Raw genomic sequence first — 12,802 nt, 5'->3', positions numbered from 1 at the left:
CCCTTTGGAGTTAGCACAGACACCACAGGTTAAGGGCTCAGTCCCCCAGGCCCCCTTCAGGGACCAGCGGCCAGTGGGCTCCTTGGGTTGCCTGCGTATTTAATGCCCAGCTGACCTCAGATTCTGCTGTTCCCACCACCTCCCTTCAAGTTCAGTCATTTGCTAGAACAGTTCTTAGAAAGCTGCTGGACTTGCTATTATGGTTTTGTTTTAAATAAAGGATATAATGTAGGAAGAGCCAGGTAGAGAAGGTGCGTAGCGCACAGTCTGGGGCAACCACAGGGTTCCATGCCCTCCGGAGGCTTGCCGCCCTCCCAGCACTGGTGTGGAGCTTGTCTGCATGTTTAGGAGGGTGCGTTCCTCAGGCATGACTGATGACAGTAGTGCCTGTTGGTGAGTGAGACCAGTCTCTGTCCCCTTTCCTTCCCCAGAAGCACAGAAAATTTCAGTGCTCTCAGCATGGCTTGGTGTTTCTGGCAGTCAGCCTCCATCTTGAAGCATGGAGCCATTTATGAGCAGACTTGAGAGCTGTTTGCCACCCAGCAGAGTGCAGGGCTCCTAGGAGCCGTGTGCCTGGAGCTGGGGCAGAGGCCAAGGGATGTTTATTACAGCACAGACGTCTTGTCCAGTGAGCATGGACCCTCAGATGCTGTGGAGCAGAACTGGAGAGATTTGGCTTGAGCTTGTCCCCAAGAACACCAGTGGGCAACGACTTATCTTCTCTCCTGGGCCTCGCCGTGGCTTTCCGGAGCACCCAGTGGCTTATAGGACAACAGGGTTATTTGGGCATAACCTGTCCCTTAACAGCTTGCCACATGGCTGTGCTCCTGTTACCCATTTCTTTTTCTTCTCTTTACTCTTGGCTTCTGTTGGTGCTTCATGACTTTGTTTAGAGCTGGGTTTGTATTTTTGACATTTCATTTTGAAGATTTCATTTCCATTAGAAAACTAGTCAACTAATTTTTGCATTTTTGTCCTTGGCTACTTGGCTGTGTCCATTTGTCTTTGTTTCTGTGGTTATAGCTTTCCCAGGGAAATTGAAGTGCTAAGACCTTTGATTGCTAAGGAGTTTGTATATATCTTGATTAATCAAGGATTAGTCGAAGCTGTTTGGTTAACTGTGTACTTCAGTATTTAGAATGTCTCCAGAAGCCCATTCTAGAGCAGTGGGGAAGAAACATGGAGGGAAAAGTGGAGGCAACTCTTGTTTTTATATTTCCTGTGTATATTTAAAAAATTTGGGGTGGAGGAGCATCTGGGTGACTTAGTTGGTTAAGGGTCCAACTCTTAATTTTGGCTCAGGTTATGATCTCACATCATGAACCCCACTGTCAGTGTAGAGCCTGCTTGAGATTCTGTCTCTCCCTCCCTCTCTGCCCCTCCCCTGCTCACTATGTATATCTCAAAATAAATAAATAAACTTAAAAAAAATTTTTTAAGGCATGGAATGGTTTAATTTACAACAAATGGGGGTTTATTGCTTTGGTTTATTTGATCCCACTGGGACTTCTGGGGAGACATTGTATTTTGAACCTTAGGAAACCTATGTCCCGAAATACTAATTTTTGAAAACAGGAAAATGCTGTTCTGTATTAATTTACAGATTTGTTATTTACGATTAATAGTAGGTTTATTCTTGGATCATATACTGTAAGGGGCACTTTGCCTAAGCTTGTTTCACATAATCTTTGTGCAGGACCCTGCAAATGCTGTCTCTTCACAAGTATTTCTGTTGTGGGCCATGAAGAGATTCCAGCTTTTAAGCTGACAGATTCTCTTTAATTAGGCATTTAGAAATAATTCACGCTTTTTGTCATTAGCATGTTTTTATTCCCAGACCTAGTTTACCAAGAAATTTCAGTGCAGCATAAAAATTTAGACAGTGCCACTTTATTTCAGTGTTTGTGCCGCACATATATTGTTACAAGTTAGTTCTTGTAACTGTTTCTCTGATGGAAAGGTAGAAATAGTGATGACCTCGCTGTTCCAAAGCAACCGTGTTGCTCAGTGCCATCACCCTGGTGGGTCTCCCCTGATCTTCTGTGTCAGGTCACATGACAAGAGTGAAACACAGACTGTTGATGGATGGGGCAGAGGCGTGGGTAAGAGGGGAGGGTCTGGGAGTGACTTGTTTTTGAGGATATTGGCCAAGAACCCACACTAATAACAGGCTAAAACTGGTAGAACGGACAATGCTTTTGTTAAGGGTGAGGTTGGCTCAGCTCCTGGGAAATCGCCACTGGTCTCTGCTTTAAGCTTCAGCTAAGTCTTGGATGTGGAGATTGAGTCGTTTTAATTGGTTTGACATAACGTACCTGTTTTCTTCTGTTGCTCATTCTTGGTATTTGATTTTTGAAAAATAAGATATGGTATGAAGTAATCGCACTCAAAGCAGCCCTTTTCCCCCCAGTAATATTATAGAATATTTAAAAGATGAACCCAGTACATAATAGGAAATTAAGGTCATCTCTATATTTATACATTCATGTATCTCAGTCTTACTTGGTAACAAATAATGGAAATGAAGCTGAGATTTAAAGATCCTTCCTGGAAATTAGTCCTCTTTAATATTTATCTATGAGGGTTAGAATTTAAAATCTAGAGGGATCTTTAGAAATTATCTCATTTTACTTTCTCATAGTTAAATGAAATTTAGAACATAGGATTTTGTCTCGCCCAAGTGGAGTCGAGGACTTAAGTCACATTGCCATCCATTGACTGTTAGCGGACACGCCGTATCTCCTGGAACAGATGGAAGTTGTCTGAATTTGTTATGTAGGACTTGCAGCAAGCCCAGTGGTAAAAACAACCTTTCCAGTAAAGAGTGGGTAATCATAGGTCACCAGTGTTATAAACATATATACGGTTGGACAAGTGATGGCTAATTTATACTGTGGTTGAGTTCAGTTTAATGAATGTATTAGATAGTGTATTAGGTTAGAAAACATTTCTTGTGTTTCTTGTCTACGTGCTCTTCGTGGATCCTGACCGCCCCCTGGTCCCTCATTACACATCAGATTTTGGTCTCTTTTCCCCCTTAGACTTTACCCATCAAGGCAGGAAGCCTCCGTCATGTTCCCCGTTGTTCTAGCAGCCGATGAGGCACTAATTGTGGGCTCACTCTGTTGTGTAGGGCTGAATGGGAAGCTTCACATACACTAAATGTCTTAAGTTTGCACGTTTTATTTTTTACAGTGAACAGAGTATCTGTCAGGCAAGAGCTGCTGTGATGGTTTATGATGATGCCAACAAGAAGTGGGTACCTGCTGGTGGCTCAACAGGGTTCAGCAGAGTTCACATATATCACCATACAGGCAACAACACGTTCAGAGTGGTGGGCAGGAAGATTCAGGATCATCAGGTAAGGGTCTCTACCTTCTTAGTGAAAGTTATCTAGAATTACAGAAGGACTTGTAAAGTAGTCTGCACACTGAAGAGGTTCTTTGCAACTACAGTCAGCCTGCTCTGGGTGGGACAGCTGGGGATGGCGTTGCCTTTCCCGCTCTTTCCACCTTGGTTGGATGAGGATTTAGAGCTAATTGTACAAAAAAACAAATATGAGTTTAAATTATGAACATTCTTTAGATCTTCTGGCTTCCAGCTAGCAAGGTTTGGGAATCTAAAGTAAATTTAGGACAAACCAAAATGTGAAATACCACTTAAGTAGCAGGTTGTATGTTTAAGGAATTCATTTCCTGCCACAGGTGTGGGGCTAGAAGAGGGAGTTGAAAGTGTTAGTAATTTCAGAAAATATTGCAAATTCATGTATGGTGGAAACATCGTAGGTTTTAAGATTGCTGGAATAGTTAGGCCTTTGTAATTCATATCTGGGATCAAAACTAAGCTTTTCCTAATTCCCTGCTCTGGATTTCTCAGAAAGGTGACTGGATTATCTGATGACTTGATGTCTTGGGCCTTCGCGGGCCAGGAGCAGTAGTAGGTAGAGGAAAACATGGATGGGGCCTCACTCACACCAAGTATATGCTAATCGCAGCAAGAACTTGTATAAAGATTTATGAAATACTTTCGGTTCTGGTAAGATGGTGGAGTCAAACACATGCAGGAAAAATGGGACAAACCTCCGGCTGAGCCCTTAACCAAGGAAAGGCTTGTCCCTGGGTTTCCGCTAGGAGCCCCGGTATAGCATGCAGACAGATGCTGCAGCAGCCCTGTGTTTCAGGATGGCTGTTACAGACTGTGAATAACTACAGACTTAGATCTATCTTAGGTGTGCAGCAGCCGTGGGCCTGTGGGAGGATGGGCCTTGAGACCTCAGTCTACACAGGGTGGGGGTCCGTGCTGGGTCACACACCCTCAGCATAGGACGCAAAGGATTTTGTATCTTTCTTTCTTCTTTCCTTTTTAAAGTTTGTTTATTTTGAGAGAGAGAGAGGGAGAGAGAGAAAAAGAGAGAGAGAGCCAGCAGGGGAAAGGCGGGGGGGTTGGGAGTAGAGAATCCCAAGCACACCCCACGCTGTCAGGGCAGAGCCTGACACAGGGCTCGATGTCACAAACGGTGAGATCGTGACCTGAGCCAAAACCAAGAGTCGGACGCTCAACTGACTGAGCCTCCCGGGTGCCCCAAAATGTTTGGAAACTTAAAAACACTTCTAAATTCATGACACTAAGCTGACATCATTATGAAGAGTAAAAAATGCTTAGAAAATAAAAAGACTTAGACTTGAGTGACAGGATGTGGTATATGGAAACCTGTGGCACACATAAACTGCCTTCAGAAGTCTTAATGGTGAGCTTGACCCAAAGAAAGCAGAAGGAAATACTAAAAATATAAGGAGAAATTAACTAAATAAAAATAAAAATTATTAACCCAAAAACTGCTTCATTGAATGGAAAAATTGGCAGAATCAAACAAAAAATGAAAAGTTACAAATAAACCATAGTATGATTGGAAAGAGATAGCACTATAGTTACAGTAAGGAGATCAACTATATTATAAACAGCTTTATGCCAAGAAATGGGTTATTTTGTAGAAAAATGTAATTGACCAAGACTAGTAGAAAAACAAAAACAAACAAAAACAAACCCACAGTCCTAACCATAACTATCCATAGTTAATAGTCTATCCCTAAAATCTAAAAAAACAATATTTTTTTTGAGAAAGAGAGAGCTTGAGCGGAGGAGGGACAGAAAGAGAGGGAGACACAGAATCCCAAGTAGCCTCCAGGGTCTGAGCTGTCAGCACGGAGCCTGACAGGGGGCTCGAACCCATGAATCAGGAGATCATGACCTGAGCCGAGGTCGGACTGTTAACCGATTGAGCCGCCCTATATTGGTGCTTCTATATTGGAAGTCTTACCAGTAACATAGTTGAACATATATTTTGTATTTTATATGTATTACACATTTTATTCTTTTTTTTTTTAATATTTTATTTATTTCTAGGAGAGAGAGAGAGAGAGACAGCGTGAGCAGGGGAGGGTCAGAGAGAGAGGGAGTCACAGACTGAAACAGGCTCCAGGCTCTGAGCTGGCAGTCAGCACAGAGCCCGACGCGGGGCTCAAACCCACGAACCGCGAGATCATGACCTAAGCGAAAGTCGGACGCTTAACCGACTAAGCCACCCAGGCGCCCCTACACATTTTATTCTTAAAGTAAGCTGAGCAAAGAAAATGTTATTCATTAATGAGGAAGAGAACATACATTTACAGGACTGTAAACAAGACTGTTTTGGAAAAATGTCCATGGGTAAGTAGACCCATGTGGTTTAAACCTTTGTTATTTGAAGGTCAGCTGTATAATTTTATAAAGACACTGCTTTAAAATAATAAAAGTGATTACCTAAGAAGAAATCTGACAACTAATTGGTTTTCCAGAATACCTTGTTATATTTTTGAATGGTTATCAGTCTAAGTGGAAACATGTTACTGTAATTTATTAAACAATGTCTAAACTTTTGTAGTAAAGAGCCATTTTAAAAAAATCACCTACCATTTATTTGTAAAATTGAATGCACACATGTTACATACATATTAAAATACTTTTTTTTTTTTTTTCCTTAACATTTGGTGCTCCGTGTGGTCTGGGCACCGTGCTCAGGTTTGCAGGGGGCTGCAGAGAATGGGGGGAAGGAGTGCAGGGAGTGGCTTCAGTCCGGTACATATCATTTGCAGCACAGAGAGGCATCCAAGAAGGATGAGTTTGCGGAGAAGACAGGGAAGAGGGGCGTGGACGACTTCAGAGACGAGATCAGGTACTGAGCCCAGGAGGCCAGGAAGAGTAGACGTTCAGGGCACAGTTCTCTCTTTTGGGGCCTGGTGGGAGGGTGAGCATGTGTAGGATGGAGTGCCACCGTTAATCTAGAGAATAACCTGAGGATGAATATCAGGTGTGAGCCTGATAACACCTCTTGTGGACATCCAGCAAGCAGCGAGTGTTAAATGAACACACAGGCTTCCCCTTACCTGTGAAGTTGGTGGAGAAGCGCCGCTGGCTCGGTCAGTGGAGTGTGCCGCCCTTGATCGCAGGCCACAAGTTCAAGCCCCATGTTGGATGTGGAGCCTACTTGATAAAATAAAAAAAAGTAATAAAAGTTTCTTGTGATGATATACAGCATTGTCTATCCCTGAAAGTTAAAAATGAATGAAGCAGTTGAACCCACATGTTAAATTTCTCACAGTGGAGAGAGTGAACCAGGGATGACGTAATGTGATTAAAGTAACATTTTCCCCCTTCTCTTAACATTCTGTTAGTGAACAATTGAAAAAGTGAATGTGGCTGTGTTTTTCTTGCCTGACCTTATCAGACCATTTGCCAAGTAGGGGTACAGATCCACCTTGAAATGAGACTTAACAACTTAATGGTAAGGACTCGTATGTGGCCCCCACCCCGATACTTACATCATACAACAAGAGGCCATCCTTTTTTAAATTATGGGAAAATGCACACAACATAAAATTTCCCATGTTACCCATTTTTAAGTGTACGGATCAGTGGCATTAAGTGCGCACACATTATTGAGCATCACCCCTGTTCATCTCCAGAAATTTTTCATCCTCCCAGACTGAAACTCCAAACCCATTAAATAGTAAGTCCCTGTTTTTCTCTTCCTTAGTCCCTGGCAGCCTTCATCCTATCTTTTTTTTTTTTTTAATGAGTTTAGTTATAGATATTTCAGATAAGTGGAATGAGACAGTATTTGTCAATTTGTCTGGCTTATTTCACTTGGTATAATGTCTTTATATTTTTTGTATTTTATATATATATATGGTCATATTTTAAAAATAATTTCAAGTTTGGGTTTTGGTGGACAAGGTAACATAATAGAGCTTCTCTGTGAGAACACACACAATTGGACAGAATTTTAAGAAGAAAAAAACTGTTTGGAGAGCCTACATGATAAAGAAGAATTCTGGGTCTATGATCTGGAAGAAGTAAGAACCAGAGAAATGAGCCCAGCTTCCAGACCTCCAAGGCATGTGTCTGCAGAGCTTTTGGCAGACTCCTGGGACCAGCAGAACAAAAATCTGAAGTTAGGGCCTGCTAATGAGGGGAGCGTTTTCTTGGTAATCCCCAGGCCATGGGTGTGGGACCCAGAGGCCCCATCCCCTGGGGAGAGGTTTGACTCGGAATGAGGCTGGCCTTTAGGGGAACCGAAACCCAACCTGTAACCACTTCGTTCACTGTTTGATGAAGTTGGTTTCGGATTGTTAGTTTCCCTAGCTGCTTGCCAGAAGCAAGCATAAATCTTCCCTGGAAAACTGAGCATCATTGTGGGCCACAGAATGTGCATACAGTTGTCCACACACAGCATCTGGCGTTAGATCAAAGTAGCCAGGCATATGTGGAGACGAGGAATCACAATAGAACAACAAGATCCTTCGGGAATCCAGTTAGCTCAGTTATCAGAAATTCACTATAAAATAACTAATACTTAACATAGTCAAGGAAATAACACAAGGTTGAGAATTTCTGCCAAGAACTGGAAACTTGAAAAAAGAACCAGATGGACATTTCAGAATAGAAGATTAACCTGCTGTTGACAGTTCAGTGAGGAGTTTTACAACAAATTAGTAACAATTAAAAAGAATTTGTACACTGAAAGATCAGAAGAAAATATTCAGACTGAAGCTAAGATATTCTGAGAGAAAAACATGGACATATAAAAAAGAGCTGAAGAGACACAGGGAAACAAAAACTAATTCCAAAAGGTATATGTATCCCTCAGTTTATTGCAGTGATATTTATAGTAGGTGAATGTGGAAGTAACCCAGGTGTCCACTGATACACGAACGGACAGAGAAAACGGGGGGTGCATACACAGGGGAGTGTTTCCCAGCCAGGAGCACAGAAGAACACTGGCTCTTTGCAGCGACATGGATGGAGCTGGAGAGTATGATTCTGAGCGAAAATCTAATCTTTTTTTTTTTTTAATGTTTATTTTTGAGAGAGAGCGAGCGAGCGTGAGCCAGGAAGGGGCAGAGAGGGAGGGAGACACAGAATCTGAAGCAGGCTCCAGGCTGTGAGCTGACAGCACAGAACCAACGCAGAGCTCAAAACCATGAACTGTTGAGATCATAACCTGAACCGAAGCTGGACGCCTGACCTACTGAGCCACCTAGGTACCCCTGAGCAAAAATCTAATCTTAACCTAAACGTCAGCATGGTCCCTAAATACAGACTCTGACCCTTGCCCTCAACTCACCCCTCTGGAGAGGTCTCTGCCCTGTGGGTGGATAGGCCCCTATCCTCTCCCAGGCTTGAACCCTCACCCAGCCATGGCTCTGCTCCTACCCAAGCCCAAATCCTAGGTCTGAGGATACAACGGATTTGGGACACACGACCAACATAGGATTACTCCGCCAGGAACACAGAAGGGCATGTGCTATTTGCAACAACCAGGGTGGATCTGGAGGGTGTGATACTAAATGGAGTAAAAGGCAGATACCTCAGGATTTCACTTACATGTGGAATCTAAAAAACAAAACAAACAAAATGGTTATAGGCTCATAAATCTAGGGAATAAGTGGCGGGGTTGGGGGGTTTGGGTGAAAGAGGTGAAGGGGATTAAGAGAAAAAAGAGAGATACAGTGAAAATTGTATGTGTGATTGGAGGCCCAGAGGAGACGAGAGAATGGGGCAGAAGAAAAACTGAGGAGATCATGAATAAGAATTTTCAAGTTCATAATAGAATATCACCTTAGAGATGCAGTAGACCTTAAGTAGGTAAATACAAAGAAAACCATCTAAACCCGTCCTGTTGAAAACACCGGACACTCACACTCACCTCACAGGTGTGAGGCCTGCGAGCAGTCAGTGGAGACAAGATGGCTGAAGTGACCGAGAGTGGTCAGCTGACTTTTCGGCAGAAACAGCAAGAGCTTGGAAGGCACTGGGCTTTGAAGAAAACAAGTGACCCCCTTCGAATTCCATACCTAATAAAAATTCTCTTCAACAATGATGGTGAACTAAAGACACTTTTTGACAAAAATGGAGAGAATTTATCACGAGATCTGCATTGAAAGAACTTGAAATTATAAAGTGTCTTCTTCGGGATCAGAAAGAGTCCCCACAGAAGCCTGGAGGGGCAGGAGGAGTAAAACAGCAGAAATTGTAAATGTGGGCAAATCCTAAGTGATTGGCTGTTGCATAAATGTGACAATAATGTTCTGGTGCCTTTTGTCATCTCTGGGATGGCTACTGGCACAGCAGCGGAAGCGGGTGCAACTGGCGAGCTAGTAGAAGGGTAATAATAATAAACTTCGAAAGAAGGCAGGATGGATTTAGACCCAAATTTATATGAAACGTAGTAAGTGGACCGAACACTCTAGTGAAAAGTGGAGACTGGCAGATGGCATAAGGAACACAGAATTAATCATCTGAATGTAGAGCCATGGCTGTGCACAGGATTGAGGACAGCTCCGGCAGCGGTGAAGGCCAGGGGAAGGAGGACAGCACTCCAGTGGCACGCGGCTTGGGAGAGAGCAGCGGTGATGCAGATGTGCTCCTCGTGACTCAGAGATGGCCATATTGACCAGTAGAACAAAATGGAGCCGTTTAGCCACCTGATTTATGAAAAAAGTAAATGTGAAGCACAGTTAATAGACAATGCTGGATCGATTGGGTGGCCGTATTGGGAAGGAAATTCGAACCTTCATTCATACCAGAGGCATAAACTGTCTGGAGATGTAATCTGAAAGTTAAAACGATAAAGCTGCTAAAATAACATGGGATAGTATTTTCATCGTCTTGGGACTAGAAACACTTCTTAAACAAGTTGCAAAAAGCTTTAGCCTTTTGGAGTAAAAGAATCCTAATTTGGATGGAATAAAAGTTAAGAACTTCCATTCATCAGAAGACTCTGTTAGGGGAGAAGATATTTGAAGCACAGATAACCAACACAGGTAATGGGGGCAGTCCTGTTCAGAATGTATAAAGGGACTCTTACAAATCAATAAAGAAAACAATGGATGGCTCAGTACAAAAATGGGCAAGAGGTTTAATTTGAGCAGGTGTTTGTTAAAGAAGGTATCCGGATAGCCCTTAAAACATGAAAAAGCACTAAATCTCATTAGTAATCGGAGAAATACAGACCGACGTTCCAATAACGTGTTTTTGCACTCATGCAGGCTGTTGTATGCGGCCAGGGGAGCGAAAATTGGTAGAACTGGTTTGGAAAGCCATGAAGTTTTCTGCTAAAGCTGAACGTATCTTTGGTGTGTGATTGCCCCACTCCCAGGTATATGCCCAACCGAACAGGCCCTCACGTGTACCGGAGACATGTAGGATGTTCGTGACGTCAACTATTTTCAATAGTACCAAACTGCAAGTAATCCAAATGTCCAGTAATGGAGGATGGGTCAGTCAGTGTGAGGGACACAGCGGGGCGCCACCGAGCAGTGAGTGAGAACAAAGCACAGCTGTGCACAGCGAACTGAGGACTCCCATACACAGTTGTCGGGGCAGCGAGCATGGATGTTAATGGTGTGTTGCGTGTAGCTCTGTTTGTGTAAAATTCAGAAAGTTGCAGACCTCATCTGGGAGGTGGAGGATTTAGGAAGGAAGTTTCTAGTATTAACATCCTATTTCTCGATCAGGATTTTGGCTATGTGGGAACATTCGCTAAGATACATGCTTATGTTTTGTATGCTTTCTGAATTTATTATGCTTTAATAAACATGTTAAAATATAGTTAATGAGGGTATGGATTTTCTTTTGTCCGGCTGACTTACTATTTAAAGGCCAGGCCTTTGTAACCATCAGACAGCTAACTTCCGTCAGACTGTTACTTTTACAGGTTGATTTTACCGTTGATAGTTGTTTTAACCAGGTGGTTTTTGTTTTTGGCCAAGGTCCATCAGAAGCAGTTTTGAAGAAGTATATCCAATCAGGATTTGTTGATTTTGCCAATTATTAGGTTGACTGTATAAGGAATTACTGTCTTTTAGGTCGTGATAAATTGTGCCATTCCTAAAGGGTTGAAGTACAATCAAGCTACACAGACCTTCCACCAGTGGCGAGACGCTAGACAGGTGTATGGCCTCAACTTTGGCAGCAAGGAGGATGCCAATGTCTTCGCAAGTGCCATGATGCATGCCTTAGAGGTGCTGAATTCACAGGAAACAGGTACGGTGTCTGGGTTTACTCGTTTCCTTGAACTGAAGTGCCGTGTATATGTATGTGTTAAGTAGATTTGAAGTAATTCTTGAATTTCTGTTGTTTTTCACAGAAAGGTGACCTTTCATTTGTTGATGCTAAACATAGAGTCTGAAGATAGTCTTAAGAGATTGGTTAGTTAGTAAATTTGTAACCTTGTCATTTGAAAGGTAGATATGCTCATTCTCCTCTAGAACCTCAGCTTTTGTTGCATGGATGTGAGGCTCAGGGAATGGGCAGTGGATAGAAATTACATGTATTTATCATCTCACCTTGTACGAAGAAACACATGTTTTCTGAAACACGTTTTTTAAGCCACTATGGAGCCCATGAACCTCAAGTAGAACTGGGCTTCCCTCATTCTAGTATTCAGGAACTGGATTCTGGAAGTTGTTTAAAGGTTTTTAGAGTGCCCTCAGGTGGTACAAGCCACAAATTGCATTTCCTCTGACACTTCATGGCGGTTAAAGATCTACAGCAATAATTTACTGTAAAAACCCAGGATTTAAAACTATATATCAGAGATGAGCTGTGTTTTAGTTTTGGTCCACAAAATTGAAAACAAAATACACCAATGTGTGGTTATATCTCTTTGGGGAGATAGGTTTTATATTCTGAAAATAAGTGTCTTCTATAAAACAATATAAGTACAATTTTTCTTGCCTTTGTTGTTAGTAGTGATCTTGATGATATGAATGTGCTATCAACAAAATGTATGTATTTTAAGAGGAGACAGATTAATTTTTGTTATTTTGTTGAAGGTTAAAGCCTGTTATAGATATGTTAAAAATCTTATTATACAATGCCTTATCTAGCCCATGTCTATTTCAGTTATGAATTCAGAGCAAGAAAATATTTTGGAATCTTGCTGAAACTATGTTCTTATGCCTGTAGATGGTTTATGTTAGATGCTTTGAGGAAATTAAGATTTCTGTAAATAATTTGTATGTAGCTCTTACATCTTGTCTATTTGAGAAAACCGGCCTCTGGGGCTTCTGGTTTGTCAGTAAGTCCAGAAAACAGTGTAGGAGAGCCTGCCAGGGTGCGCGGTCGTGGGTGTGGACAGTCTGAGTGCCACTGGTGGGGGTCCCTTGTGGGTGCTGTCGCGTGGACAGAGCTGCCCCTCTTTCGTCATGGCCTCACCACAGGGCAGAAACCAGAATCGTGGCTCTTTGCACCCCCTGGAGAG

At 42.4% G+C, this 12,802-nt stretch overlaps 1 protein-coding gene across 8 annotated transcripts in view; it reads left to right on the top strand.

Moving 5' to 3' along the window:
• ENAH (ENAH actin regulator) overlaps positions 1-12,802 on the top strand; it is a 134,206-nt gene that overhangs the window by 65,183 nt on the left and 56,221 nt on the right. For all 8 annotated transcript variants that reach the window (XM_039235811.1, XM_039235812.1, XM_039235813.1 and 5 more), the window contains exons 2-3: positions 3,196-3,361; positions 11,406-11,583. In XM_039235811.1, the coding sequence (XP_039091742.1) occupies positions 3,196-3,361; positions 11,406-11,583 (344 nt within the window). The remainder of the gene's footprint in view (positions 1-3,195; positions 3,362-11,405; positions 11,584-12,802) is intronic.

This window comes from Hyaena hyaena, unplaced genomic scaffold, assembly GCF_003009895.1.
Source record: "Hyaena hyaena isolate Hyena2069 unplaced genomic scaffold, ASM300989v1 scaffold_103, whole genome shotgun sequence".
NCBI classification, from domain to species: Eukaryota; Metazoa; Chordata; class Mammalia; order Carnivora; family Hyaenidae; genus Hyaena; species Hyaena hyaena.
This window is presented reverse-complemented; position numbering and strand designations above follow the sequence as displayed.